The sequence below is a fragment of the Ciconia boyciana genome, chromosome 26 (assembly GCF_034638445.1).
Source record: "Ciconia boyciana chromosome 26, ASM3463844v1, whole genome shotgun sequence".
NCBI classification, from domain to species: domain Eukaryota; kingdom Metazoa; phylum Chordata; class Aves; order Ciconiiformes; family Ciconiidae; genus Ciconia; species Ciconia boyciana.
This window is the reverse complement of record NC_132959.1, coordinates 717312-743887: the sequence shown is the minus strand read 5'-3', so window position 1 is coordinate 743887 and position 26576 is coordinate 717312. Positions and strand designations below refer to the sequence as shown.

General features: G+C 55.3%; 4 protein-coding genes across 14 annotated transcripts; 3 read left to right on the top strand and 1 right to left on the bottom strand.

Annotated features, from left to right (window-relative positions):
- SLC25A44 (solute carrier family 25 member 44) lies at positions 1-10203 on the top strand. 8 transcript variants are annotated; one of them, XR_012039723.1, is made up of 8 exons: positions 7-222; positions 1019-1767; positions 4054-4164; positions 4511-5246; positions 7244-7371; positions 7932-8384; positions 8870-8925; positions 9284-10203. XR_012039723.1 is itself a non-coding variant. In XM_072846506.1 (7 exons), exons 5-7 carry the CDS (start codon positions 4625-4627, stop codon positions 8121-8123), a joined length of 942 nt encoding a protein of 313 aa, XP_072702607.1. In that variant the 5' UTR covers positions 7-222; positions 1019-1088; positions 1607-1767; positions 4054-4164; positions 4511-4624; the 3' UTR covers positions 8124-10203. The 8 variants fall into 8 exon arrangements, 4 of the variants coding, with proteins under 4 accessions (XP_072702607.1, XP_072702609.1, XP_072702608.1 ...); XR_012039721.1 differs by having other exon boundaries at positions 8870-10203; XR_012039722.1 differs by having other exon boundaries at positions 7932-8925.
- Positions 10204-10921: 718 nt separating this feature from the next.
- PMF1 (polyamine modulated factor 1) lies at positions 10922-14730 on the top strand. Its single transcript, XM_072846509.1, has 5 exons — positions 10922-11166; positions 11288-11393; positions 11864-11964; positions 12736-12931; positions 13285-14730. The coding sequence occupies exons 1-5, from the start codon at positions 10937-10939 to the stop codon at positions 13336-13338; spliced, it is 687 nt and encodes a 228-aa protein (XP_072702610.1). The 5' UTR covers positions 10922-10936; the 3' UTR covers positions 13339-14730.
- A 1099-nt stretch (positions 14731-15829) lies between these two features.
- Positions 15830-16772, top strand: BGLAP (bone gamma-carboxyglutamate protein). Its single transcript, XM_072846466.1, has 4 exons — positions 15830-15890; positions 16022-16243; positions 16341-16407; positions 16574-16772. Exons 1-4 carry the CDS (start codon positions 15830-15832, stop codon positions 16704-16706), a joined length of 483 nt encoding a protein of 160 aa, XP_072702567.1. The 3' UTR covers positions 16707-16772.
- Positions 16773-17042: 270 nt separating this feature from the next.
- Positions 17043-21710, bottom strand: PAQR6 (progestin and adipoQ receptor family member 6). 4 transcript variants are annotated; one of them, XM_072846636.1, is made up of 8 exons: positions 20997-21399; positions 20269-20377; positions 19913-20040; positions 19393-19598; positions 19171-19297; positions 18863-18959; positions 18614-18758; positions 17043-18481 (listed from the first exon to the last, which is right to left on the bottom strand). In XM_072846636.1, exons 2-8 carry the CDS (start codon positions 20317-20319, stop codon positions 18210-18212), a joined length of 1026 nt encoding a protein of 341 aa, XP_072702737.1. In that variant the 5' UTR covers positions 20320-20377; positions 20997-21399; the 3' UTR covers positions 17043-18209. The 4 variants fall into 4 exon arrangements, with proteins under 4 accessions (XP_072702737.1, XP_072702735.1, XP_072702734.1 ...); XM_072846634.1 differs by lacking the exon at positions 20997-21399 and adding an exon at positions 21493-21710 and having other exon boundaries at positions 17043-18758; XM_072846633.1 differs by having other exon boundaries at positions 17043-18758; positions 20997-21402.
- Positions 21711-26576: the final 4866 nt, after the last annotated feature.

Sequence of the window (26576 nt, the reverse complement as noted above, 5' to 3'; positions counted from 1 at the left end):
CCGGAAGTGCGCGGCGTCTCTTCCGGAGCGGCGTCAGCCCTTCCCCAAGATGGCGCCGGTGCTCGGGCGCTGATTGCTCGGGCGGCGCGCGAGGCCCCGACGCGCTGCCGCCGCCGCCGCCGTTCACTTCCGGCCGGCGGCCGCCGAGGGGGGAGCGGCCATGGGGTGGCGGGACCGGCCGGCGGCGGGGCGGGGCGGGGGCCTCCCGCCCGCCGGCCTGAGGTAAGGGGGCGGCGGAGGCCGGGCCCGGGGCGCGGGGCAGGAGGCTTTGGGGCGGGAATGGGGGCTCGGTTGTGGGGCGGGAGGAGGAGGCCTGGCCTGGGCGAGTGGCGGCGGGGCAGGAGGGTGGCGGCCCGGCTCGGGGCCGGCGCTGGGGGCGGCCGGATGGCGGAGGGGGCAGGTGCTGCGTGGGGTTGGGGAGGTGCGGTTGGGGGCCTGGGGCGGGGGCTGGCTGTGGGGCGGGACGGGGGGAGGCTGCGGCAGGGGGGTGCTGGAGCGCCCGGGGCAGGCGGCTGGCGGGGGGTGCTTCGGGGCGTGGAGGGAAAGCGGGGCGAGGGGGAGCGCGGGGGTTTGGTGCAAGACCCGCTCGGCTGAGGAGGCGGGTGCTGCGCCATTGAGGAGCCCAGGGGCAGGCGGGGAAGGGGATGGAGGTTCCCTGCGCCCCGGCGCTGCAGGAGGCAAAGCTGCGTGGGGGAGAGAGGGGGGGGGACCCGCCTGCGACGTGAAACCAGGGTGCTGGGAAGGGCTGCTTGTCTGCTAATCCGCTCAGTGACCTTGAGCGGGTCCTGTGCCAAACTTCGCACATGTTCGCTGCCTTTAAAGCACATGGGATTTTTTTGTCTGGCCAAACATAAGCGCTGATGGCTTTACCTATAAGGTAGGAGGGTGGCTTGCTGCGCCAGCTGCCCGTCTCCTGTGCGCGGCCCGCTGCGTACGGGAGGTGGGGGGAAGGCAGCGTGGGGCTGTGGGTGTGTTGGGAAGCGCTGGCCTTAGAGTGTCTCTGCCTCATCGTTTACAGAGAGACAGCTGCTCGCGGAGGAACTGCAGATCTTCAGTGAGGCTGGTTTTATATCCGCTTCCATCCTGGGGTAAATTTAAGGAGTGTGACGGTAAAGACTTTGAAAACGGAGCTGCCTCCTTAGACCAGGTCCGGCGTAACGTGGCACAGATAAAAGGCTTCAAATTGGAGAGACTTGTAGTGGATTTGTTTGATCTCGTGCTTTCCCACTTGAGAGGATCTCCACAGGCAACCGCGTATAGCTGTTGGGGCTTGGAAAGGCGGCCTCGCCGCCTGCTTCTGGATGGTTCCCAGGCCGTCGTGCTAAGGCATTAGTATGCTGAGCAGGAGACATCCTTGGCCAGGGGTACACAAAGGCCCTGTCTTTATTTGCCAAAGAATCATATATAGATACAGCTGCAGCAAAAATGGTTTGGAAAACGGATTGATGGGGCTGCATTAAAAAGGAGATAAATTGTGGGGGGGTTCATGCTAAGTTGCGGTCTGCGTTTAAAAGACTGAGGCCGTATCCTGTAGGTCGCACTGCAAACTAGCAAGAGAGCAGAAGCAGGTACAGTCTGCTTAGTAATCCTGTGCTTTAATTTCTAGGCAGAAATTCAAGCAAAGCTTTTCTATTCATGGTGAGAAGTCACCATCTGTATAGATCTATTGAAGTGTAGTTTTGGCACGGCAGCCGTTCAAGTGTTGAAGTACGCAATGGCTCCTTGACCTGGGAGGGAATCTGGTGTACTTGAATTTCGCTTTGGAGGGTAGGTCAGTTCTTTTGAGATTTAGCAATTACTTTTACATCAATATCCCCAAAATTACTTGAAGATCTTCAAAGAGTTACTGAAACGGGGTGCGACAGCATCACTGCTCTGAGCAAGGCCCTAGATTTAATTTCTGGAAGAATAAATGCTCTGAGCAAAACTCTCATCTTGGCAGAGCAAGAATTGTGGCCGTGGTGGTTAAATCGAAGCACCCCTGGTGATGCCAGGATGCCTTCCCTCTTCACCTCCCCGCAGGAGGAGCTTATGGCTTTGATTGCTTGTGGGCCCTGGGATTAAAGTGACATTGTCGTTCTAATTTCGTCCTGAATGAAAAGAGTTATTAGTAAGAGTCCAAAGAAAGTACAGTTATTTCCTCAAGGAGGTTATGGCTAAAATTCTAAAAACAAAGCACTATAGCACATAAAACTAAATAAAAATCAAGGATACTTTTATTATTATTATTATTATTAATTTTTTTCCTTATTGCAGCAACGAGGATTTTTCTTAGCAGGTATGCCTTACCTTTCACGTGGAGAGCTCCGTTACATACAGTTCAGTTTTTGGGTGGCAGAGGAATTTGGAGTATGGGCTAAACCCTCAGGCTTCACCAGGAAATTGCACTGGCTAGACTCTATTTTATTTTTTTTATAAAATATTAAGCTAGTGGGACTCCTAACAAGAATAAAATAATGTGTTCATAGGTGCTGCGTGTAGATAATTCCTGTGTAGGAAGCTTTATGCTGTCTAATTATGCCTGTATTAGTGAATCAGTAATACTGTAATTATAATTAAAGCAATACAACTTTTGTTTAGACAAGCCATGATATTTGTTATGTGTTATCTGTCAAGTCAATTGACTGTAACAATGAAGTGTCGTTTTCTTTGTACTAGGGAAAACAGGGTTTTCCGCACGCTCCCTGTTGGACCCGGATGCCCTTGGGTATTTTTAACTTCACTGTCCATCAGCAGGAGCCGTGGCAGCCTGTAACGCTGTTTGCTGATGTTAAGCAAATATTCTGTTGGCAGATAGGCAATGAAATAGTCTGTTAATAGCACACCTCCCCCCCATCATTTCATAATTGTAATTTCTTCTCTATGCCAGAGGTAAATAATTGCCAGTTGTTTTATTATTGCATTTCTAACCAAACGGCTCTTGACTGTGTGAGCTCTCTTCATGAAGCCTGCAGTTTGGAGACGTTTATGCTATGGCCTTTCTGCATTACGCTGGTAACTTAAAATGGCCCCCGAACTGGTGTATGGTGTTGACTGCATCTCATGGTAAATTTGGGTTCTCACTCGGTCTAGATTCAAAGTGAATCTGTTCTGATCTCTGGTTTTGGCACGCTTCTTCCAGTTTCTGCATTTGCAAGTGGAGCTACTTGGTATTGCTCTGCCCTCCAGCAGTTCAGCTTGTGCCTGTGCACAGACTTCAAATACCCATTTGCCAGAGCCTGGAATATAAGCTGTGATGCAGCTGCAGTCAAGCCCTTTCTGATAATTTAGCAGTCTGTTATTCCTGAAGATCTGTTGGCTTTTTTTGATACGGAAAGAAAGTCCTTGTGGTCAGTGAAATAGTCGGTTTCGTGGTGGGTTGATTCTTTGAGATGCTTTTCTCTTTTCACTTCTATATGCCTGGGCCTGTGGGTAGGTTAGCTTATTCCAAGCTTGGTTAATCTTGCACCAAGTTAGAGCAAATTACAGCCAAAAGGGAGACGGGTGGAACTACCGAGAGTCTTGTCCCAGGGATGCAGCTGTGGGTGACTGCCGGGCCCTGGCTGCCTGCGGGATGAGACGCAGCGATAGTGCATCAGGGGCAGGAGCCAGGCTCGGGAGGGGTCTCCTGGTCTGAACCAGGACCTCCCCTCCTCGTCCCTCGGTTCCTGGTACTCTGAATGCTGCCAAAACCGGAAGGGTGGCAGGTTTGTGAGTGTTACCGTACCAGAAGCGACAGAAGCGACGATGCAGTATTGGAAGTGAGGCTGAACTTTGCTCGCCTTAGCTGAAAAGCGCAGTTAGGCACTGCTCAACTGAGAGATCCCTGGGCTGTGATTTTTAACCCTTTCTTTTCAGGGTCTTGGTCATCAACGTGGAGACTCTACGTGGCTGTATTTGCCTTGTCCTCCCATTGTTGCTCCTCTCTTCACAACCTTCTCTTCCCCCTTCCCTGGCTTGCATCACCCTCCAGCTTTAGGAAGGTCGAAATGGAAATGCCCAGAAAAAGGTGTCTAATTTGTGCAGGAAATGTGGGAACACAAATGGACACTTGTCACTTCCTTCTTTGTACAGAGCCTGGAACTGAAAAGTGACATCCTGACATCTAGGAGCATCGCAAACCCGGAATGACTGGGGAGAAGCCGCTTTGGTTGACAATCCGTATTCCTGCGTGTTCGTTAAAAGGTAGTGCTTGCTGCTGGAGCAGTGCTCTTCCTCTGTGGATCTCGACCTGCTTTGCAAAGTCTGGCAAGCTTTGCTTTGCAGCAGAGTAATCTGGACCGTAGCGAGAACTGCCATGTATGCAGACTGCCGTTAGAGTTTAACAAATAGCTACGGTGACATCAGAAGGCGCCGCCATCAACCACGTGATACGGCCCTGCTTCCTGAAGTTACAGTCCCACCGCTCTGCCAGCAGAATGGTTTATGCAAGGGGTGTCTGTATACTTCAGGAAAATCAGCAAAGTTAGGTGACGTAGGCTGCTTTAGCTAACTTAGGTGCTTCGTCTACTGAAAGTGTCTCTCGTTTCAGATGCCGGCACTTCCAGTCTAGTCAGTCAAGATAGGAGGGCTGAGCTTGGATCTGCTCCGTGCTTCTGAGGCAGATCTGGGGCGTACCACCTCTCGTACCCCACTCCAAGGAGTCATGGAGGACAAACGCAACATCCCCATCATTGAGTGGGAGCACCTGGACAAAAGGAAGTTCTATGTGTTTGGGATTTGCATGACTATGATGATCAGGGTAAGCGTTTACCCTTTCACGCTCATCCGGACACGGTTGCAGGTTCAGAAGGGCAAGAGCCTATACAACGGGACTTTTGATGCTTTTGTGAAAATCCTGCGGACAGAAGGGACAGCTGGGCTCTACCGTGGCTTTTTGGTCAACACTTTCACCCTGATCTCTGGACAGTGCTATGTGACAACATATGAGCTCACTCGAAAGTATGTGTCACGGTACAACAACAACAATGCTGTGAAGTCTCTGGTGGCAGGTGGCTCAGCCTCCCTGGTGGCCCAGAGCATCACGGTGCCCATCGATGTGATCTCCCAGCATCTCATGATGCAGAGGAAGGGGGAAAGCATGGGCAGGTTTAAGGTGCAGAACCAAGATGGCAAGCGGATGCTGGTCTTTGGCCAAACCAAGGACATCATTGTACAGATTTTCAAGGCCGATGGCTTTAGAGGCTTCTACAGGGGCTATGTGGCCTCGCTGCTCACCTATATTCCCAACAGTGCAGTCTGGTGGCCCTTCTACCACTTCTATGCCGGTAAGTGAAAGGAGACTTTGAATGTATCTTATCCCAGGAGACCTAGAAGCCCCTCAGATTGACTCCGAAACTGTGGACCCAGTGTGATTTGCTTTCTCTCTTTGATTTGGGGTGGGAGCAGAACCTGTCTCGAAACAAATAGCTGTATCCAATTTAAACGAATTCTGCAGATGTTGGGTGGAAGTTTAACAGAGCAGCCTGGTTTGACCTGCAGAGTTAAAGAATAGGAGTCTGAGTGCTAGAGGACTTACAACTAGGTGCCTCTAGGCAAGAGGGACTTGATGCGTCTACTTTAACTTTCTCTTCCGCTAATCCCAAATAACGCTTACTTTCTGCATGGAAGTGAGGAAGGCTGTTGGCTGGCACTGGGCAGAGTTTTGAAGCCACCATGTAAGTACAGTTCGTCTTTCAGTTCATGTGGACTCGGGAGTCTTGTACATGGCAAAAAGACTTCCAGAGCCACAAATCTCATAGCAAAACCAAACAACAGGCAGAGACGAAGGCCAAATCTTCCGTGGTTTTGTGTCTTAAGATTATGCTTCAGTTTCTGTAGCTTTAAAACTGGAACCAAACCTTGTGATATAAAACTACACGTAACAGTATGTTCTCTCTCCCTATCTCAGCGCTTGTAATCCTCAGGGTGTTCCCAAATACTAAAGATATTGGCCAGCTAAGATTTACTCCCCACCCCCCATAATCCTTTAGATTTCTGTCATGCAGCTTTGCATGTGGTTGTTAGACTAATATTTACCTAATAGCAGTCTGCCTAAAAGTGATGATAATGAGAGGCTTAGATTTCACTGTACTAGGCTTAAAGTATATCTCGGAAATTGCCTGCTTTTAAAAATACAGGTGTCTCGAATGTCTAATTTGCTTTTCAGAGTGGGCGCATTCTGGTAACAGTGGGGAGCATGGGTTACGCATCAGTGCTGCGTTTAAATGGCAACAGCAGCTTGGGATGTTGGTCCAGTCTGAACTTTTTGGGAGTGCTCCCTTCACTCTCCATGTCAACAATGTTTAATACCAAAATCCACTGTATTATCCTCAGACTTTCATGCCAAAAAGGTTCGAAAGTGGACATCTAAGAACAAGCAAGTTGATATGGAGAGAAGGAAGCTTGCCTCTTTCTCTCTTTCCTAGTCTTCTGCAGTGGAAATCAAGATGATGCTAAACGTAAGCCCCAGCTGTCAATACATCTCTACTTTGGCTGCCTTTTCTAGTCCTCTGTCCCTGGATAGTGTGCTGGTTTTGGCTGGCAGCAGCGGGGGTCATTGAACCTTCCTCGGGGCTCAAAGTACACCGCTGGCAGTGATTCAGATCAGCGTTCTGGGTCGTGAACAGGGCAGCTTCCTTCCCTCTTGCCAAATAGACACAGCCACCACATCATCCAAAGAAACTGGGACTTTTGGACTGTCTTCAGTACAATTTTAACCAACAAAAGCGTGGGAGATTCAAATGCTGTTTGCCAGGTCGTAGGAACAGAATGAGGAAATCCCTGGGATGAGCAGTACGTGGCGCTTTTCTCCTTAGAGATCCCCCAGCGGGGTACCACGTAGATATCTCTTGGACAATGTGCTCGGTGGTAGTGACAGCTTTCTGGATCTGTGCGAATCGCTGCAGACAACTTCTGATAGCCTTGTCTAAAGGTTTCCCCCCTGCCTTTCAAAGGGGGGTGAATGTTTCCGTGCTCTGTTTTGGGGACGTACAAGCTTATTCTGCCCTGTTTGCCCAGCAGGTGTGAGAGCCTGTGTTTGAGCTGATCAGAGGCTGTATGATGGAGCACTGAGCCGCCGGGGTGTTTACGGGCTTGCTCCCTGTGCTTTGCTAATTTTCTGGTTGATGTAGAAAGCACCACTTGGACATGCTGTGGGAGGAGGTGACGGGTTGTAAATCAGGGGTTCTGCCCACTGCAAATCAGTCTAAATTAGCAGGCGGAGTTAAGGAACTGACAAAGCAGCCACTCATCTGAAACTTTACTTTCTCTCTCCTGTTCGCAGAACAGCTTTCTAGCTTGACTCCTAAAGACTGTCCCCATCTCCTCCTGCAAGCTATATCGGGGCCACTTGCAGCCGCAACAGCTTCCACGCTCACCAACCCCATGGATGTCATCAGGGCTCGGGTTCAGGTAAGAGCTCAGCCTCCTTGGCATGTCTGTTTGCAGCAACAGCATGACGCAGGGGTGGGGTTCGGCCTCAGCTCTTTGATCTCTGTGGCTTCAGGTAAACGGCTCCCCTTCTCTCTCTGTTCGTAGGTTGTTTTGTCCTAGATATCATGCTGCTTAATTTGCACTCGGCATTGACAGGAGGCAGCTCAGGTAGCAAGGCTGGCTTCACCTACCCAGACTGCTCAAATGAGGTTCCCCAGCGGATGTGGCATCCTGCAGAAAAGGAGAGATGCTTCCAGCAGTCTCAGTTTTAGTGAGACTTGAGCTGTCGTGTTGATCCAGCCCCTTCTAGATGGGGGCAGATGGGAGGAAGGAGGAGACAGGTCTAAGAATCCCACTTACTGCTGCCTCTTTAGGACTTCTAGCCTTTTTTTTCCTCCCCCTCGGGGAATTCTGGAGACTAGATCAAGGTTATTGGACTGGCCTATCTGTAGTCTCTAGAGTCTTCAGTTGAAGCAGAACCCCAGAGCAGCTGAGCATGAAGTCTGGCAGCTCTGTGAATATTTGTTCTGGCTTTGCAGGTGGAAGGCAAGAGCTCCATCATCCTCACCTTCAAACAGCTCATGGTGGAGGAAGGTCCCTGGGGCCTGACTAAAGGCCTCTCTGCCCGCATCATCTCAGCCACTCCTTCCACCATCGTCATCGTGGTGGGGTATGAAACTCTGAAGAAGCTGAGCCTCCGTCCGGAGCTGGTGGATTCGAGACACTGGTAGAGGCAGCTGGTGGAAGAGAAACCTTCTTTTGAACCCTCTGAATTTGGACCGTCACGGTTGAAAGCTTGGGAGGAGAGGCAGCTGCTGTCTCCTTTGTCTCTCACTGATTTCACAGTACAAGGCAGAAGCAAGAGCAACTGCAATTCACCTCTTTAGATTTGATTGTAATCCAGTGCTCTGCTGCCGTTTCTGCTTAGAACCATCAAAATGTGACTTTCGGCAATGCTGTTTGCCTGTGACAGTTCATTCAAGAGCAGCCAGGTGTGTGAACGCATCCTGGCAAGTTCTTAATTCCGTTTTTTTAAATTAAAGACTTACTGGCTGAAGCAAAAAGCCAGTTTATTCTTTAAATTATTTTAATCTTTGCCAAACTTCCGAGGAGGGGAGTCTACCAGACTGCAGCAGAGCCCTCTGGTGGGTTGGGTGCTGATTGCAGTTGTACTGTGGGAAGCTGGAAGAATAGAATAGACAAGTAAATTTCTCCAGTCGCCCACATTAATTTCTAGAAGATGCGAGACGAGAGTAACCTGGCACCACTTAAGACCTTATTTACTGCATTTTGAATAGATCTGTACATACCTTTTTTGTATGTTGTTGGAAAATGTTTCCTATCTCTCATCCTTCAAACAGCAAGCTGGCTGATAGGCAAGTTAGGAGTTGAGCTGGCTGTTTGTAATTAGCTGATGGCAATTTTGACACCTAACCTATGTTTTTAATCTGTTGTTATTTAATTTTTTTTATTTTAGGGAATCTTATTCTGATTTCTGGGAGTCTGAGTGGTTGTTCTGTGGCCTTGTTCAATGTGAGTGTCAATACTGCATGTTCAGGGTGGCTGCTGCCACTTCCCACCTTTAGTTAGTTTAAGCACAAACAAATGCAGAGTTTGGAAGTGTCAGATTGCTGTGCTGCCAGCAGCCGAGATGAGAACTGAATGTGATTTGAGCTACAACTGGATGTGAGGTGGGGAAGAAAAAAAGAAGCTTGTACTGGCTTTTGATCCAGTTCAAACCTGATTGGCATGTTCATATTGAATAAGAAGTAACGGTTCACTAATACTTTGTAAGTTTAAATCCTGCTTACCCCGTTTGGGAAGGGCAAGGACGATTCTTTGCACACTCTTGCTGGATCAAAATCTTAAGCTGTGGTCTGTGTTTTACCAGATGAAAACTTGCAATCGAGTGATGAAGCAAGAGGCTGCTCTCTGGGGAGGAGGAATGAAGGGATTGTTTGTCTTCACTCTGCTGGTCTCAGTATTTGAGATCTGCCTCTCGTGATGCCAGCCCACACGTGGTGCTCATCCCCGTTAGCCGTGTGTCTGAGAGGCGAGACACCCCTCCAAATAACAAATGTGTCTCCTCCTCTGTTCATCTCTCTGCCGTAACAAGGAATTCCTGGTTGTAGCGTTGATCCTGCCGAGCTGTGGCTGCTGCCAGGCTCTTAGCTGTCTTTTCACCTGAGACTTGCTAAGTGTGGCTCTTGCCTTCATCCCGACATCTGCAGTTTGGCCCATGCGGAGACTGGATGTGCCACAGTTTCTGCTGGAGACGGAACAAGTAGACAGATGCTGCTGAAGTTGGAGAGAGACTTTCATGTTTAAAGGCAGAACTTGGTTATAAGATACAGTACTCTTTCATGGGCTTGCAGATGAGTCATCGAAGGCCTTCTAATCCCACCTTTGTTTTCTGCAGCATTAAATAAGGTGATGTATGCCTGAGCCACTGACAGAGCTGTTGAAGCAGCGTGTTCTGCAAGCTGCTCTTCTGTCAGGTTTTTGTTTAAAAGACAACGCCAATCGGCTCTTCAGTAATAGCGGATTCTGCTCTAAAAAGTGGAACAGCAGCGTCACAAGATTGCGAGGAAGTATCCCGAGCGTATGGTAGCCCCGTTCTCACACAAAGGCGGTACTAATACCAATATTAATAATAATCAGCCTCTGCTGATTACCAGCCGGGTAATTCTCGGTGCGTGTCGCGGAAGTGGCAGACAGCACGAATGTAGGGAGATACTCTCAAGCGTAATATTCCTCTCTTAACCAGCAAAGTTCTTGACAACTAATAAACTTCAGAGACCTTCAATGGGACACCTGAGTTTCAAAGCGTGTTAGTCTCTCCGAGCGCGCTGGGCGAGGGAGTCTGCCCGTTTCTGTCATTTCACAGCGATGCTTTCTCGGTTTTAATGCTTTGCCTTCTGAGTAGCACTGGGAGAGACCTACCTGAAAAAACAATGATGGTGACTGTGCAGAAAGCTGAACAAGCCAGAAAAAAACTGGGCTAAAGCAGGCGTAGCCCCTGAAACCACAGATTAGTGGCAAGCCCAGAGCCTCCTTTGCAAACGTGGTTAGTCCTGGTTCCCTCTGATGAGCAGTGTCTTGACAAGGGAAAGACGTGTGAGATCTGTTGCTTTCCCTGTCTTTCTGCGCTGAACTTGGCTTATTCTTCCCCCTTTGAACTCTTCGGGCTTGATCATTTTATTTCATTAAATGAGTGAGATTAGTGAGGGCTTGGGCGGGGGTTTCCATGGGGATCTCAAGAGAGGGATGGTTTATTATATTTATCGCTCTGCTTCAGGGGCTAGCTCGCAGTTTCCTGCCGTGATGCGGCAGATGAAGCACTTCAGGCCCCTGTGATTTTTATTACTGTTGATTTTTTTAACGCTTCAGCCATTCTGCCCTGTCCCGGGGGTGAGCAGGGCTCGGCCGCGGCCTCGCCCACGCCGGCCCCGCCCCAGGCCCCGCCCGCGCCGGCCGCGGCCCCGCCCACGCCTCCCTAAAGGCGCTTCTCTTTCGCACACCCTTCCCCGCATGCGCCGCCAGCATGGGCGGGCTCCGCGCGTCCACCAATGGTAGCGGCGCCGCGCGGCGGCGGTGGCCAATGGGCGGCGGCGGCGGGGCCGTTGGGCGGCTGGACATGGCGGCGGCGCGCAGCGATGCTGAGGAGGCGGCGGCGGGCGATGGCGGCCCGCCCGCGATGGCGGCGCCGGGCCGCGCCCAGGTCTTCGCCACCGTGGTAGACACCTTCCTGGAGAAGCTGGTGGCAGCCGGGAGGTGAGGCGGGAGCGGGGCCTCGCCAGGGCGGGCCGCTCGGTGGGAGCCGGGGCCTGGCCGAGCCCTGCTGCGAGGAGGCCCCGGCCCCTGGCAGTGACGCCCGGCCCCTCCGGTTTTGCAGCTACCAGAGGTTTGCAAACTGCTACCGCTGCTTCTACAAGCTACAGCCCGAGATGACCAGGAGCATTTACGATCAGTTTATATCCCAGCTGCAGGCCTCCATCAAGGTGAAAGGGGAAGCAGAGCCTTAGGGGCAGGGGCTCGGGGGCGTGCGTGCCTTCAGAGGGGCTTCAAACCCTCGGTGTAAAAGCGCTGAACACGTTGATATTAAGGGTAGCAAACACATTTATCCAATGGCAAAACGAGAAAGTTAAGACTGCTCCGCAGAGATTCTTCCAGACCTTTTTGTCTTCCCCAGAAAGAGCTGTAGAATCGCAGAATCATTTAGGTTGGAAAAGACCCTTAAGGTCATCGAGTCCAACCGTAAAGCTAACACTACCAACTCCACCACTAAGCCATGTCCCTAAGCGCCACGTCTACGCATCTTTTAAATACCTCCAGGGATGGTGACTCGATACCTGGCGATTCCCAGGATGTAGCCTTCATCCAGGGAAAAGCGAGGGCTCACAAGCAGAGCGATGCCTGTGTCAGCTCAGTTTGGGTCCTGCTGAATCCCTGTGGTGTCCTTTCCTCACAGGAGGAGATCCAGGAGGTGAAGAATGAAGGGAATCTGGAGGTGCTCTTTGATTCACTGGATAGGATTGTGGAGGAGGCAAAGAACCGGGAAGAGCCTGCGTGGTATGGCCAGCCTTGTGGAAGGCAGCGTGTGTGTGTGTGTGTGGAGGCATGTTCCTTCAAGGGCGAAACTCAGTTCCCGTGTGATGTTTTGGTCGTGTTGATGTGTCCTGTAGGCCGTGCACTGCAAGGGAATTTTTTTAAACCTCACGTATCTTAACAGCAATGTCACTGCGTCTAACACATCCGAAAATAAGTTTTATCTATGCTTCTCTAGGTCACGTATCTATGCTTCCTCGGTGCAAGGAGGAGGTTAGTGCTGCTGAGACCAGAGGGGAGGCGAACTCAATTCTGAATAATTCAAAAGGCTGATGGCACGTTTTAGCCACAGCCGCTGTTGCAATAGCAGAGCTCACATCAACGCTTCTTGTCGGGCTGCCTTGCGCAGGGACTCAGCAGGCACTGGAAGTTGTACGTGCCGCCTTTTGTTCGCCCTAAAGGCAGGCTGGGTCTTTAATCGAAAGCATCATCACGATTTCTTGTTTCTGTGTTCGGGGAAGTTAATTACATCCTGCCTGCCTCCAGGCCTCGACTAACGGCAGGGTTTTGGGGAGGACTCCTCCCGTTCCTTCACGTATGGCGTTAGGGGGCTACGCGATGGGGTGCCCGTTAGACACGCGTGTTCTAGCTGTCCTCAAGCATCCAGTGCCAGAGGTAAATTGCTGGAGTCGGTGACCTGATACGTTATGGCAGCAGCTCAGCTTCCAATTAGTGAGACTAATTGCTGTGCAAGATTGTTGCTCTCTGGTTGCTTCACATCCCAGTTGTTCCCAGGCGTCCCAGTGGGATCCCAGAAGAGGACGTTCGCAGCGCGATGGTGCCATACCTCCTCAAGCACAGGTCGTACTTGCGGAAAGTGCTAAAGGAGAAGGAGGAAGAGAACAGGAAGGTAGCGGAGTCTGTGCTTGCGGGGAGGGATAGGATTGCAGAGCTGCAGCAGCTGATCCAAGCTCGCAAACATGCCTGGCAGGTAAAAATAAACAAATAAACAAATAAAACCGCTTTCTGTTTGCAGCATCAGCCTGAAACACTATTCTGTGACTTGACTAGCAAATGTCTGCGCTGTCTTTAAGCCCTCCACTTATCGAAGGCCTCTCCAGGAGCCAAGTACCGCTGAAATTGGCCTGGGCGTTTTCACTGGAGGTCTTGGATGTTTGTGCACTGGGTGGGATGTTTCTGTGGGTGAGCGTGTGAGATGAGTGGGTTGTATTCCGTACGTGCTGAGGACGCTCTGTTTTCTCTCAGCCTGCTTTGTGTCCTGAACGCTGGCATCTGTGGAGAAAAGCACTTTGCTGAGTTCAGTGGGGGTTGTTTTCCTTCCAGGCAATTAGTAAAGAGCAACGAGAACTCATCATGACATTCAAGGAGCCCCAGTGAGGACGCAGGGAGATTCTGCATGTTTCGCAGGGGGAGTTTATCCTCATCTTGGAAGCGTTGACAACGCGTTGGGAAGTGGGACTCTGTGTGTGGCGTACACAAACCACGCAAACTTGCGTTCGTCTCATCAGGCCGGAAGAAACTTGCGGTGGGACTGAAAAGCTGCCGGACTTGGACAATTTGATCAAAGTTTGTGAAGAAATAAAAAAGAACACATCAGGATCTTTGGAAATAGATGACAATTTCCTCTTCCCTGCTCACCTCAACAGGGAGGAGAATCCTACAGATCTGATAGTCAGAGCATGTCTGTACACTCACGTGCTTCTTTAGTGCTGCGGCGGGTGCGATTCTAGCTTACGAAAGCCAAATGTGTGGCCTTGAAGGTATTTTAGATGTGCCTTAGAGAAAAAATGGTGCCTTACGCCCAGAGGCTGTGCTGTGCACAGGAATGAGGAGCCAGGGAGCTGTAGCACACGAAGCCCGCCATCAGGTAAAAGCCACCACGGCATTTTGTACAGCTGGAGCGTAAATAGCCACATCGGACTTTTTGCCGCCTTTTTGCAGTGTTCATTTTCAGTGTCCGTGTCTTTAAAGACAATTGTCCGCCCGTGACCCATCAGAACAGACACGTCAGCGGCTGCTTTATCACATCAAGTTCCTCGTTGCCATTTATTCTTTTTTTTTCCCAGTTATTTTCCAACCCTGCTCCCCTCCCAGCAGACGGGCATCGAGGGCGCGTCTCCGAGGGCCACAGTGTGAAGGATCCAGGGATGTGCCATTTATGCATGTGGAGACAAGCAGAGGTTAGAATGGCCCTGCCTCGACTTTGTGGGCTCGTGGCAAAGGGATTTGATGTTTCCCTGGTTCCGTGTTGACTCCTGGAACCAAACTGGGTTTGGTTTTACCTATCTGGAGTTGTTCTTTACCATTTCATCGGAAGTTTGCCAGCCAGGGAAGCAGGGACTCACCGGAGTCTGCCTGCCGGGGCGTTAGCGAATCCCCGCGAGTGAGGTGTATCTTCAAAATGAAGAAAAGGTCCTTCCTCTGGGCTGGGCAGATAATGAGGAGAGTTCCTGAGTGTGAGTTTATTTCCAACAGACAGCAGATCTGCCGCGGGCAGCGGCTTCTCTGGTCACCTGTCGTGCTCCTCGCCTGTCGTGCTCTTCGGCTGTTAGTGCGTGCCGTCCCAAGGAGAGGCTGTGCCCTGTGTGGTGGGGAAATACAAATTCTGAGAACAATGGTGGCGATTTCCACCGAGCACAAGCCTCTGTTTCCAATTAGAGGCAGCCAGAGCCTGTGATTGACTGACTTACGCATATTTTCCTTCTGTCGTAAACAAGCCTTCCCTCGCTGCATTATAATCTAAATAAATTGGAGCTGTTGTTCCCCCGGTCTTGGCTCCCGCTGTGTGCACTTGGCCCGCGTACTCTATAGTTTATGGGTTTGTTTGACAAAGGCGCTGGCTTCAGCGTTTCTCTCCTCCTCCGCCCCAAAGCCTCCGGTTCCGCTTTTCAAGACAAGGCCGGGATTTATAGGATCTGAAAGTCTGGAAAGTGGTCAGGATCCCAAAGAGGAATGTCACCCCAGGCGGCCCGGGGAGCTCCCACTGCTCGGAGCCCTCCTGGAATTAAACGGGAGCAAACTCTGGAGGCGGGTGAGCACCCTGAGTGCTGGGGGGGTCTTGTGGAGAGTAGGAAGGAAAAGGATGGATGAACGAGAGATTCTATTTCTCCAGCTGCTCCGCTCCCCTTCACCTCTGCTCGGTGCCTGAACCCCACCAGCAGCACTTCTTCCTGCAAAGCCCCGTTTTGGGTTTGAAGAGGTGCTGGACCTCTTTCCGACGTCGTGTTTCTGGGAACGGGCACTGCCTGGGGATGCCCTGGCACGCAGCGTCTGCCCGTGGGATGTGGCATGGGAGAGCTGCGTGGAGACTGAGGGCGAGGGCACCTGCTCGCCCTCTCCTCCTGGCTCACGGCAGTCTGCCCCGGCAAGGAGCTGTGACGACGACGCCACGGAAGGAGCACGCGCTGGTCCCCGAGGCAAAAATTGGCCAACGAGTCCCCCTTGGCCTTGCGCGGAGAGGAAAACCCCAGGGGTTTTGGCAGGAACCTCTCCTAGCGTGGCAGCAACCCTGTTGGGATCCAGCACTGGGAACTGGGACAAACCAGTTGGTGACTGGGGAGTGCAGCGAGGAGTCCCACCAGTGCCCCATCTCCCATCCCCGTTGGGGGCTGCCAGGCTGGCAGGGCTGGGCCCACCGGCAAATCTCCACTGGCCCGCGGCCGTGTTTTCCTCCCTGTGGGCTCTGGCCGGGTCACGGGGGAACCGAGTTCACCCCAAACCACAATTGCCGCCTGCGCTGGCGGCTCGCGGCCCCAGCGGATGTGCTGGAAATAGCCCTGGCAGGGCCGCGGGGCCCCTCCTTGGCGGCGGTCGCAGCACCCTATAAAGCCGCTCAGGGACCGGGGGCTGCACCGAGCACAGAGGCACCATGAAGCCCCTCGTCCTGGTGACCCTCCTGGCCCTCCTCACCCTTGGCCTCTGCCGCAGAGGTATGGGGCGTCCAGGGGGGCGATGGGGACTGCTGGGGGGGGGCTGCGCCCCAGGAAGGGGGCTCTGCTGCGAGCTGGAGGGAGCAAAGGGGCTCAGAGAGATTTGCTGAGCCTTGGGGCGGAGGGCGCAGGGCTGGAGCGGGGGAACGGGGATCAGGACTCCCTTTGCCAGGCTGGGGGGCTCGGGGTGAGAGCGGGGGGGTGCGATGAGAGCCCCAAAAGGAGGAGCAGGGTGAGGGCACAGCCTGCACGGGGCCTTCCCGAGCCCACCGGCCGCCCCGACCACTCCACGCCATCCCTCCTCGCAGCTGCCGACAGCTCCATCAGCGCAGATGACTCGCCCAGCTCCGAAGGTGAGTGTCCGCGGCCGGATTCAGCCCTGCTGCCCCGGGGACAGGGACGGGGACGGGGGGACGCAGCTCTCCCTGACCCCCTGCTATGCCCCCGCAGCCTTCGTCTCCAAACGCGCCGGCGCCGAGGTGGTGCGGAGACACAAGAGGAATTACGTCTATGACAGGTAGCGCTTGGCCCCATTGTGCCGGGGACTATGTCCCCGCCGGGTGACGCGCGTCCCCCACCCAGCGCGTCCCCCACCCTGCTGGCCGGGCCCTTCCCCGGGAGCTTCCAGCCCCCACGGGGCCGGAGAGCCTCCAGCGTCCCCTGCATCCCTCACCTCTCCCCAGCAGCGTCTACGGTGCCGCCTGGAACCCGCTGGAGGCCAAACGCGAGGTGTGCGAGCTCAACCCCGACTGCGATGAGCTGGCCGACCACATCGGCTTCCAGGAGGCGTACCGGCGCTTCTACGGCCCCGTCTAGCCCCCACCGCCCCCCAGCCACGCTGCGGCCCTGCGGGCGCTGGGTCTGAGCTCAGAGCACCAACCTCCCCCAAGCAGCCCTCCTTTTACAGCCCTTTCTGTTAACCGTGGAAAGAAATAAATGCACAAATAGTGTAGCCGGCTCCTTCCTAGTCTGAGGGTGCGGGATGGGTGTGAGACCGCAGCGGAAGTACCCCATGCCATTCCCACGAGGCCGAGGGCCCCCGGCCTCTTCCTCCCTCTCCCAACACCCGAAGGCTCCGGGGCAGAGCGGTGTCCGTCACCACCCGGTGCCTGTCCCTCGCAATGATGAGCCCAGCGCTCGCACCACCGTTATTCCAGTTTAATTTAAAGCTGCTTGTCCCAAGCGTGGGGTTATTAGGGAGGGCAGCGGGGCTGCTCCACCTGCCCATGGGCCCCGCGCCCTTCCCAGCGGCAGGGTCTCCAGAGCAAGCCCCCATTTCATCAGGGCCAGGGTTGGGGAGGTTGGGACCCTGGTCCCACGCATGGTGCTCTGCCTGGCCACAGCCGTGGCACCCCATCCCTTCCTGCACACCCAGCACGCACACAGACAGACAGATGGACACACGCGCGCACCTCATGCTGGGGGCTGCGGGGCTCTGTCTCTTCTATCACCCCCCAAACCACCTGCAACGTTGCTGCTGGGTCCCCACACGGGGCGGCACATCTCCCCGCCCCGAATTCATCTCCGATATGGCCCTGGCCACAGCTCCTCAGGCCCCACAGCACAGGACCCCTGGCGCACGCTGCCTGGCTCAGCCAGGGCACTGGGGCCAGCTCCGTGCCGGGCACTGACCCCGGCTCCCACCGGGCACGGCCTTTTCCAGCCCGCTGCACCCTCACTTCACACCCAAATCCCTCGGCTCTGCCTCCAGCCCCGGTGCCCGCAGCCCTCGGCTGCCCCCAGGCACCCAGCGCCTGACCGTGCTGCAGCGGGGACACGCACGCTGCGTTGGAGCTGTGCGCATCGCGTCGGGGGCACCAGAACTGCACCTCAGCCCTGCTGGGCTGTGACAAGCCTGGCTACACACACACACACACACGCAGGCAGACAGACAGACAGACACAGGTCCCCAGTTACTGCAACTGACCCTGCTGGGAAAGGGGCCAGTGCAGCGGTCCATGGCCTTGGGGGTCCCGGGGCTGAGGCTGGGTGCCGCTGTGCGGGGCTGCTACTATGGGTTAGGTGCAGCGTAAGTGCGCTACAGTGCCCTCCCTGCAGTGATGAGTATGATTAAGCCATATTTAAAAGGTGGGGAAACTGAGGCACGGCAGGGGGAGGCGGGGGGAGGGCAGCTTGGCTGGCTGCAGAGGGACCAGGGGAGGGCAAGAACGCCTCATCTTATGCCACCCCAGGACACCCAAGAGCAGGACCCAGGCATCTGAGCCCCTCACCCTCTTCTCCCCACACTTGCGGGGGGTGGGGGGGGAGCTCTGGGGGTGCCAGGGTGTCTGGGTCCCCCCAGCCACTCACCCTGCAGTGTCACAGGTCCCTACAGCGCCCAGCCTCGGTGGGGACGCTCGGGGGGCTGACAGAGCTGCCAGGTGCCCAGGGCAAGGCAGCGGTGAAGGCGCCGATGATGGCGGCATTGCCCAAAAGGGCCAGTCCGGCGGTGCCAAAGGTGCCGGGGAGCCCGGGCGCGGGCAGGCGGCCCCGCAGCCAGGCCCGGCGCGAGCACGCGTCCCAGAGGATGGCCTCCAGCTGGAAGTGGGTGCCCAGCACGGCGCAGATGTGGAAGAGCTGGTGGCTGTGTCCTGCCCAGGGTGAGAGGCCAATGTCACCCTGGGTGCTGGGACTCCTTGCCCAGCTCCTGCTGCCAGGGGTTGCTCCGGGGACAGGGGGCTGGAGCCGCAGCACCGGGAGGCACTGGGGGGGCTGCTGCTCACCGATGTAGTCGAAGCGGCCGGGCGCCAGGCGCTCAGGCAGGTGGGATGCGAAGAGGAAGCCAGTGAGCAGTGCGAAGAGGAGGTGGTAGCAGTACCCGGCCACAGCCTCATTCCAGGCGCAGTTGCTCCAGAAGCAGAAGAAGAGCTGTGGGGAGGTGAGTGAGCAACGGGAAGGGGGGGAAACCACCCCTGGAAGGATCCTGGGACCCCCGTGGTGGTGGCATCTGCCCCCGGGACACCTCGACTCACCCGGTAAAAGAGCGGGATGTTGTCGTAGAGGAAGGGGTACACGAAAGCCGCTGTCCGCAGCACCTTGCTCAGCCGGGGACGCTCCAGCTCAGGGAAGCTGTGAAGGGGGAGAACGGGGCAGGGGGATGGACCCCTGTTAGCCCCCACAGCGAGGACCCTGCAAGCACCTTGGCTTTGGGCCAACCGCACTGCCTGAGCAGGGGAACCCCCCCAGAGACACCCTGCAGGACCCCAAAGCTGAGAAGGAGGAAACCTCCAGCCCCAGTTTCCACCCAGCCGCAGCTCTGGCGCTTTTACCCAAAACATACCGGGAGTAGCAGGAGAGGCCGGTGCAGACAAAGGAGTTAAAAGCAGCCGCGGGGACAAAGTAACGGTGCAAAACGCCGCTGACCCAGTGGTCTGGCATTGCGTAGGCACCATAGGCAAATGCACAGCCTGCAAGAGATACGCAGCACCATGGGGCCGCCAGTGGCTCCCCGGCCCTGCCCCCATCCCCACCCCTGTGCCAGGGCCCCTCGGCGGTGGCTCACCCAGGCTGTAGAGGCTGAGGGCTCCGTAGTCGCAGAAGTAGCAGATATGGCGGGCGCGTGCCGACATGGAGCTGAAGGTGTGGGCGCAGCTGGAGGCGAAGGGGTAGAGGCAGACGAGCAGCAGGTAGATGAGCAGGGGCCAGTGGTAGGGCTCCTGGCAGAAGTCCAGGGAGGATGAGAGCACCAGGAAGCGCCACACGAAATACCTGCGGGCACAGCATACGCTGGGGTGGGCTCCACCCCTGTCCCTATGCCCATCCCTGTCTCTGTCCCCATCCCCGTCTTTGTCCCCCATCCCCATCCCTTCTTTGTCCCCATCCCCATCCCCTCATCATCCCCATGTTTGTCCCCGTCCCTGTCCCCGTCTCCACACCTGCCTCTGTCCCCATTCCCACCTCCATCCTTTCATCATTCCCAGCCTTGTCCCTGTCCCCATCCCCATCCCCGCTCCTGTCTCTGTCCGTATCCCCATGCCCATCACCGTTCCTGTTCACGTCCTCATCTCTGTCCCCATCCCCACCAGGTCGGTAGGAAGTGTGTCCAGATGTTGACTGTCTCGTTAGTCATCTGGAAGGAGCTGAGGACGCAGTCAAGGGCTGAGCTCTTGGGGTGCCGGTACCCTGACATGATCCCATCCTCCCAGAAGATCTGTGGGGACAACGGGGCTGGTCAGGGGACACACTGGGGGAGTGGGGCAGCCCCAGAGAGCTGCTCTGGCCTCGTGGTGGGTGGGGAAACTGAGGCAGCATGGGCTGGGAGCGTCTCACCAGCTGGAGCGAGGTTGGGTGGGGAGCCCAGGTGATTTTCCACCTTGGATGAGGGAACTGGGGGGAGAAACCTGAGGGCAGAGCCTCGCCATCACCCAGCCACACGTACCTGAGGCACCTGATGGACCCTGAAGATCTGCGGCAGCTTTATGGTCAGCATGGCGGGGCCGAGGCGCTCAGGGCTGGAGGTGCTGGGGCACCGGGCCACAGCCCATGTCCTGCAGAGACGGGACAGAGCGCACCGGGTGACGGGGATGGGGCTGCAGGAGCCAGGACAGCTGCCCCCCAGGTTGGCTCTCGGCTCGGGTCAGCGGCTTTTGCCGGGGTGCGATGAGCAGAGCCTGCTCTCCGTTTGACTCTTCCCGAGAGCCACAGCGGGGAGGGTGCGTGCGCGCGCGCGTGCGCCTAAGCAGGATCAGGCCCCCCAGGACGGGGCGAGCACGATGGGGCCATGGGCGGGGGCTGGCAGCGATCGGGGGGAGGCTGCAGCAAAGAGCCAGATCCTGCCCTGGTCCCCTGCCCCACCGCATCCCCCCTCCCCGTGGAGGCTCCCCACCCCGTTTACCTGCTCTGGGGATGTCCCTGGTAGACGCAGGCTTAGGACCAGGCCACCACAGAGCGGGCAAAGCCCCGTGGACGCCCTGTAGACCCCCTGAGCCCTGGCCCGGCCAGCGCGGTTCTGTTACGCAGGGGCCAGGACAAAGCAGGACTCCGAACTGGGCGGTTGGGGAAGGGTTTCCCCAGTGGGGAAACTGAGGCACGGCACGAGGAAAGCAGCCCAGCAGCACGAGGGGAGTCCTGAGCCTCCCCACCCACCCCCCGCAGCCCAAAACTCACCCAGTGCTTTAGAAGCAGGGGAGAAAAAGGAAAAAAAAAAAAACAACAAAACAACCCGAAAGCGTCCGGAGACACCTCCTACCCCCCTGCGTGGAGCAGGAGAGCGGAGCCAGCAGGGAGCACTGGTGGGAGGGCGGGTGACGCCGTGCTGGGTGTCCCCTCCTCCAGCCGTCCCCTCCTCGCCACCGCGGGCCGGGGGTCTCGGCCCCACCACTGCCGCTCGTTGCCCTTCTCCCCGGCCGCCTTCCTGGGCTGTGGTGGTGGAGAGCGGCCAAAGGGTCCCTCCCCGGCAGCTCCCGCTCGTCGGCGGAAGGGGCAGTCGGGGCCTCTCTGCAGAGGCTCAAAGGGATCTTTGTGCTGGACGCGCCGCCTGCCCGGCCGCAGCCTCGCCGCCTGCTTTGGCTGAAATCCCCCCCAAATCCCCCTTGGGATGCAAGACCCCTCCCTGCGCACGGGGGGTTTTGCCCCCGGTGTGCTGCTGCAGGGGCACGTGTACCTCCATCGGCGGAGGGACTATCGGAAAGTGGCTCCGGGCATCGGACTTTAACCGCCAACAAGCTCTTCAGCTGGGAGAGCCAGGGCGGGTGATGGAGCCGGGTGCCAGCTCCATGCAAGGACCCACAGCAAACACCCACCAGGTTACGCCACAGGGGTTCCACGAGAGCTGCGGATGAGACCTGGGAGATGGAGAGAGGTGGAGAAAGCAAAAGCAAGTTTGAGGAAACATCCCCCAACTGACCTGACCGCGTCCCGCTGGCACAGGGAGGGCTGGAGGTGGCTCAGGCTCAGTCCACGGAAGCCAAATGCCAGCAGAGGCAGGCACGCCGCAGTTGGACGCAGCCACCGTTCGGGAGGTGGAACTGTGAGCAGGATCACTGCTTTCGAAGCCCCCATCTTTGGGGATTTATTTACCCGCAGAGGGCTCACGTTCCCAGCTCAGCCGCGGGTGCTGGGCAAAGCGCAGGGAGCCACAGCACCCCAGGACGAGCAGCCCAAACCCACCACGCTCGGTACGAAGAGCTGCGGGCGCAAGGGCTGATCTGCACACAGGGCTCTGGGGCACCGGCAGCCCCGGCCAAGGAGGAAGCCGCGTTTCTCCGCTCGGCGTTGCCAGGAGGCCGGTGGGAGGGTTTGGGGGTCTCGTTGCCTGCAAAGGGACCTGCTGTATCCATGCAGGGATGCAGGCCCTGGTGCTGAGAAGCCCCTCCAAAATAACCTGCGTGAAGCAGAGCAAACCCAGGGTGGGGACCTATTTGGGGCAGGGAAATCTCATCTCGGGGCAGGGAGAAGTGGGCAGCGGAGGCGCGGAGGGAGGGGAATGGCCGGTGAGCGGGGCTGGAGAGAGGGAGGCTCCTGGGGCTTTCCGAGGACTCAGCCCCCCAAGGGCAGGCTCTTGATCTGTATTAGAAGGCTTTGTCCTGCTTCAATTTTGCAGGAGCAAACCCCTGGGTCCATTTCCAGCGCGAGGGGTGCGGGCCAGACCCGCACCTCTGGGGCACCCCTCGCAGCACCACGCTGCCTACGCCGACTGAAAGCGGAGGCACGGAGTTTGTTAACGGGGCAGGTAGCACAGCCACGGCCCCCGCCAAGGCCATCAACGCTGGGCAGCGCCTTGGCACAGCCCTCTCAAGCTGGAAGAGGCATTTCCAGCCCCTTTGGAGGGGACAGAGCCGGCAGCGACAGGTCTCTGTTGTGCCACCGCAGGCAGCGGCGTTGGGACGCAGGGCACGTCTGCCCCGCGGGAAGAAGTCGCCCACGGCTTCTTCTCCCACGAGGGACTGAAAGCCGGATTCGCCTTTTCACAACCTCCCTCCCCGACCTTCCCACTGCTGGCAGCCTCCAAAGAACTGGAGAGTAAATTACATTGGTGCCTGGCTCAATGCTTTCCACTAGCAGAGCAAATAAAGGAGCTTTGGTGTGAATGAATACAGGGAATGGAAGACTTTTTTCTTTTTTCCCCAATAAAACACCGTCCCCCAGCTTCCCTAGCCACCAGTGCTTGGCACGCACCCTCACAGAGCCTGACTCCGAGCGTGCTGCCCAGCTCTGCCCCTGAAACCAAGCCTCTTAAAAGGCACTTCGAATTAACACTTAAAAGCCGCACATTTTTAAAAATGCATACTTTCCAACCCCGCCGATTAAAACCAAGCTGAGAAGCCGCCCAATAAACCACGGTGGTTATTTTTGCGGATCACAACGTTGCTGGGGTTGGGGATGCTCCTGTGGGCAGCAACATGCAGAGTCTTGGCAAGAGGACAAACTCATCCTGAACCACAAAGGCAGCGAGCAAAGGCGAAAGGAACAAAGGAAATACTATTCCTGTTACAGGGGTAAGGAAGGGACCCACCTACGTTTCATCCTATCAAATCAAAAGCAAACCAAGGTTATGCCTTCCTTCACCCGAGTCAAACAGCATTCAAAGGGGTTGGGAACAGCAAAGTTGGGGGTGGTTTTTTTCTGGAAAGCAGAAAGTTTGGTCAGCAAAGTGCACATTTGAGGGTGGATTCACATATCAGAAATGTACCCGTCTCTGGGGCTGCGCAGGAGAAACACGGGCCGGGCTGGGAATCACCACAAAAGAAGAGGTACAAACATCTTGTATTTTATTAAGCTAGTCAACGTGTTTGGATCACAGTCAAGACACATGCCGTGAGAGCCCCCGAGCTCCTCCTCGTCCCAGCTGGGGTCCAACAGCCATCCCATCGGTCCCCCAGCGAGCGCTATCTAAGCACAAATCCATAGGCTGGGCTTTTTTTGTGCTACGAAAGGAGGACTGAGGGAGAGATGATTGTCCCTCGCCTCAAACCAAGCAACAGTCCTCTCCCTGCCAGCAGACAGAGGCAGGACCAGCGATACAGGGATCCTGTGCCAACCCTTCTGCCTTTCTTCATTCTCACAGCCACCCTGTTTTCCCCACCCTATTTTCTGCCCCAGCCAGCCAGGCTAGCTCTGCTAGACGTCAAGAAGAAAAAAAAAAAAAATCTAAGATGCAAGCGAAAATCCAAGGCATTGCAGGTGGCATCGAGCCGAGCAAAGATGGGAGCAGAAGGAAGAGTCGCTTGGCACAGCGTGTGAAACCACTGAGCAGAAGTCCAACAAGCACCAGAGCGACCGTGTCCACCAGCCGTGGCATGGGGACAGCCCCTGGCCCCTGTGCTGCCTCCACGGGAAACCCAGCAAGCCTCAACCACCACAAACCTGCGCTCTCCCAGCTCGGGGTCACCCCATAACCTTCCGAGAGCTCAACATGGTGATAACGAAAAGAAAATCAAAACCAAGAAACACACAAAAACACATTAAAAACAATGCTTTCGGCCCACAAGATTGTTTTTCTTTTTGCTCTCCTGCCCAGCGCAGTGGGCGTTACGGGACTAGCTCGGAGCTGGTCTTAGCAAGCTTTGAGCTGGTACAGAAATAGCACCATATGGATTAGCAGCGGCCGAGAGCTGGCTTTCACACGCCTCAATCATTGCATGACGCTAGCCTGGCATGACTACGCTGCGGTGAGCTCTCGGGAAAACCCAGCCGCAGCACTCGGGAGCCATGGGCAGAGCAGTAAGCCAGGACACACGGAGCCTCCCCACTGACCTTCAAGTTTTCTTTAGCCCTGGAGAACTGCTTAGCATCAGCAACCAGCACAACAGGCCAGGGAAACCAGCCTCTGCTTTTGGCTTCTCGGTTGGGATTTGGAAGCGATGCACCAAATCCCGTGTGGGGCAAACTGGCACAGGCCCTTGGACATAGCAGATCTGTAGCAATTTATACTCGGGGAGGAGACTCCAGCTCATCATGAGTGCTGGGATTGGGGCCAAGAAGTGCCTTCCTTTACCCCAATCTTAAAGATGCCAAGTTGAGCCTCCATTAGAAGGCAACGCTTGCCGGAGGACGCAGCTTGCCATCTCCCCTGAGGCCGCTTTGCAGCTACGCTGTTCTGGAGCTTTGAAGTCTCCCACTTTTTCAGCTTTGTGTATCTCTGACTGGGGACATACATCCAAAAAAGATATTAATCAGGTCCTCAACCATAGTTGCATGTTCTGGAGAGGAAGCAGGGTGGCACAGGGATCTTTCAAAGTGCCTTTTTTAAAAGGTTAGCATCCCTCCCCACTCAGCCCAGGGGTATGAAAGATCCCAGTGGGCAGCTGAAGGGCTAAGGCCTTTTCCTCCTCTCCAGGTGTGCAAAACTTCAGGGTAATATTAAAACAACCCTCAGGAGACCAGGGCAGTTACTAAGGGACGGTTATGAGGGAAGTAAGGCAACAGCCTTGCTGCCTTTTAGAAAGCAGCCCTCCAATTTTGCTGTGTGGCCCCTAAGTGGGCTCACTAGAGCTCAGCAACAACATTTTGTTACAGAAATGTCAAGTTTATTTATTTTTCTTCTTAAACTGCCTTCTGTGTCCAGCCCAAATAAGCCATCTGTCTGATTCAGGACATGGTTAACCCATTAGTGGGCATGGATGGACTGCGAGCCCTTGCTCCCACCAGCCTCATCCGCTGCCCTGACCCCACAGCACTTGGCTCCCAGCTCTTGTCCTGCACCACCAGCAGCCTGGGGAGCTCTGCAAACAGACGCACTCATGATCGGCACAACAGGCATTCCCTTTTGGTTGCTGCTTTATTTGCATTGCTCTTTTCTCCCCTCAAGACCCAGCTCTGGCCAAGGGAATACCTGGCCCAGAGCAAAGCTGAGGAATGCCTCCAGCTCCTCGCTACTTTGATTTCAGCCAGGCACTGCTCTTTTCTTTACCAACCCCAAGCGCACGCTTTGCACTAACGCAGCCAGAAGGGAATGACAATTAGGCCTCTCAGGACTGCAAACACAGCCAGGCTTCAGCTCGAGCAGACCTCCAGAAGGGAACTGCAGACTGCAGACCCTTCTGATGTGCTTTGCGGTAAGGAGGTGGATGGTTTTCTTAAGCAGCAAGGAAAAAAAAAAAGCACAGTCCACCAGCTATCCATCCCACTGAGCAAGGACTGTACTTCAGTATAACTGAGCAGCACTCTCCAAGGCAATGGAGCGGCAGAAGGGGAGGTGACACTGCTCTCCACCACATTGCTCTGGCTCATACACTGAAGGCCAAGTCCCACAAGGTGATTCTCTTTTCTTTTCCCACCCCATCAAACAAAAATAATGAGCTAGACAAACAAATGGCTTCAAATAAAAACACTGGTAGCACTGGAGGAAAGAGTGACTGACAAACGTCACAGCCCAGCTTAGATCTCTAAGAACACCTAAGATGAGCCAGAGTCTTTGACCTGCCATTCTGCTTATGTCGTTTCCTTGGCTTAGCCTAGAAAAGCACCGCGAGTTTCAGGAGAAGCTGCAAAAGGAAAAACCTGTAGGGAAACCCTGCCACTCTACCCCCTCCACTTGCCTTTCAGACCACAAGGCATGGACCTTGTAGGGCCAGCTCCAGCTGTAACTTAAAGCTTGGCATTTCTCTCTGCTGTGCTACAAGGCTGCATGCTGCAAAGGAACTGAAATTCAAATATAAATGGATCCTCTGGGACTTGTGCTGTTTGGTTGGGTTTTTTTGTTTGTTTTTTTTTTTTTAGTTTTTTTTTTTTAGTTTTTACCTGAAA

What these genes read in the sequence shown, in the direction of transcription:
- SLC25A44 (XM_072846504.1), top strand. Translation starts at nt 4,625, where the DNA reads ATGGAGGACAAACGCAACATCCCCATCATTGAGTGGGAGCACCTGGAC. An exon ending in CTTCTACCACTTCTATGCCG is followed by an intron (nt 5,247 to 7,243) that starts GTAAGTGAAAGG and finishes TCCTGTTCGCAG; the next exon opens with AACAGCTTTCTAGCTTGACT. An exon ending in TCATCAGGGCTCGGGTTCAG is followed by an intron (nt 7,372 to 7,931) that starts GTAAGAGCTCAG and finishes CTGGCTTTGCAG; the next exon opens with GTGGAAGGCAAGAGCTCCAT.
- PMF1 (XM_072846509.1), top strand. Translation starts at nt 10,937, where the DNA reads ATGGGCGGGCTCCGCGCGTCCACCAATGGTAGCGGCGCCGCGCGGCGG. An exon ending in AAGCTGGTGGCAGCCGGGAG is followed by an intron (nt 11,167 to 11,287) that starts GTGAGGCGGGAG and finishes CCGGTTTTGCAG; the next exon opens with CTACCAGAGGTTTGCAAACT. An exon ending in AGCTGCAGGCCTCCATCAAG is followed by an intron (nt 11,394 to 11,863) that starts GTGAAAGGGGAA and finishes CTTTCCTCACAG; the next exon opens with GAGGAGATCCAGGAGGTGAA.
- BGLAP (XM_072846466.1), top strand. Translation starts at nt 15,830, where the DNA reads ATGAAGCCCCTCGTCCTGGTGACCCTCCTGGCCCTCCTCACCCTTGGC. An exon ending in TGACTCGCCCAGCTCCGAAG is followed by an intron (nt 16,244 to 16,340) that starts GTGAGTGTCCGC and finishes ATGCCCCCGCAG; the next exon opens with CCTTCGTCTCCAAACGCGCC. An exon ending in AGGAATTACGTCTATGACAG is followed by an intron (nt 16,408 to 16,573) that starts GTAGCGCTTGGC and finishes ACCTCTCCCCAG; the next exon opens with CAGCGTCTACGGTGCCGCCT.
- PAQR6 (XM_072846634.1), bottom strand. Translation starts at nt 20,319, where the DNA reads ATGCTGACCATAAAGCTGCCGCAGATCTTCAGGGTCCATCAGGTGCCT. An exon ending in GGGTCCATCAGGTGCCTCAG is followed by an intron (nt 20,041 to 20,268) that starts GTACGTGTGGCT and finishes TTGTCCCCACAG; the next exon opens with ATCTTCTGGGAGGATGGGAT. An exon ending in GGCCTCTCCTGCTACTCCCG is followed by an intron (nt 18,960 to 19,170) that starts GTATGTTTTGGG and finishes CCCCCTTCACAG; the next exon opens with CTTCCCTGAGCTGGAGCGTC.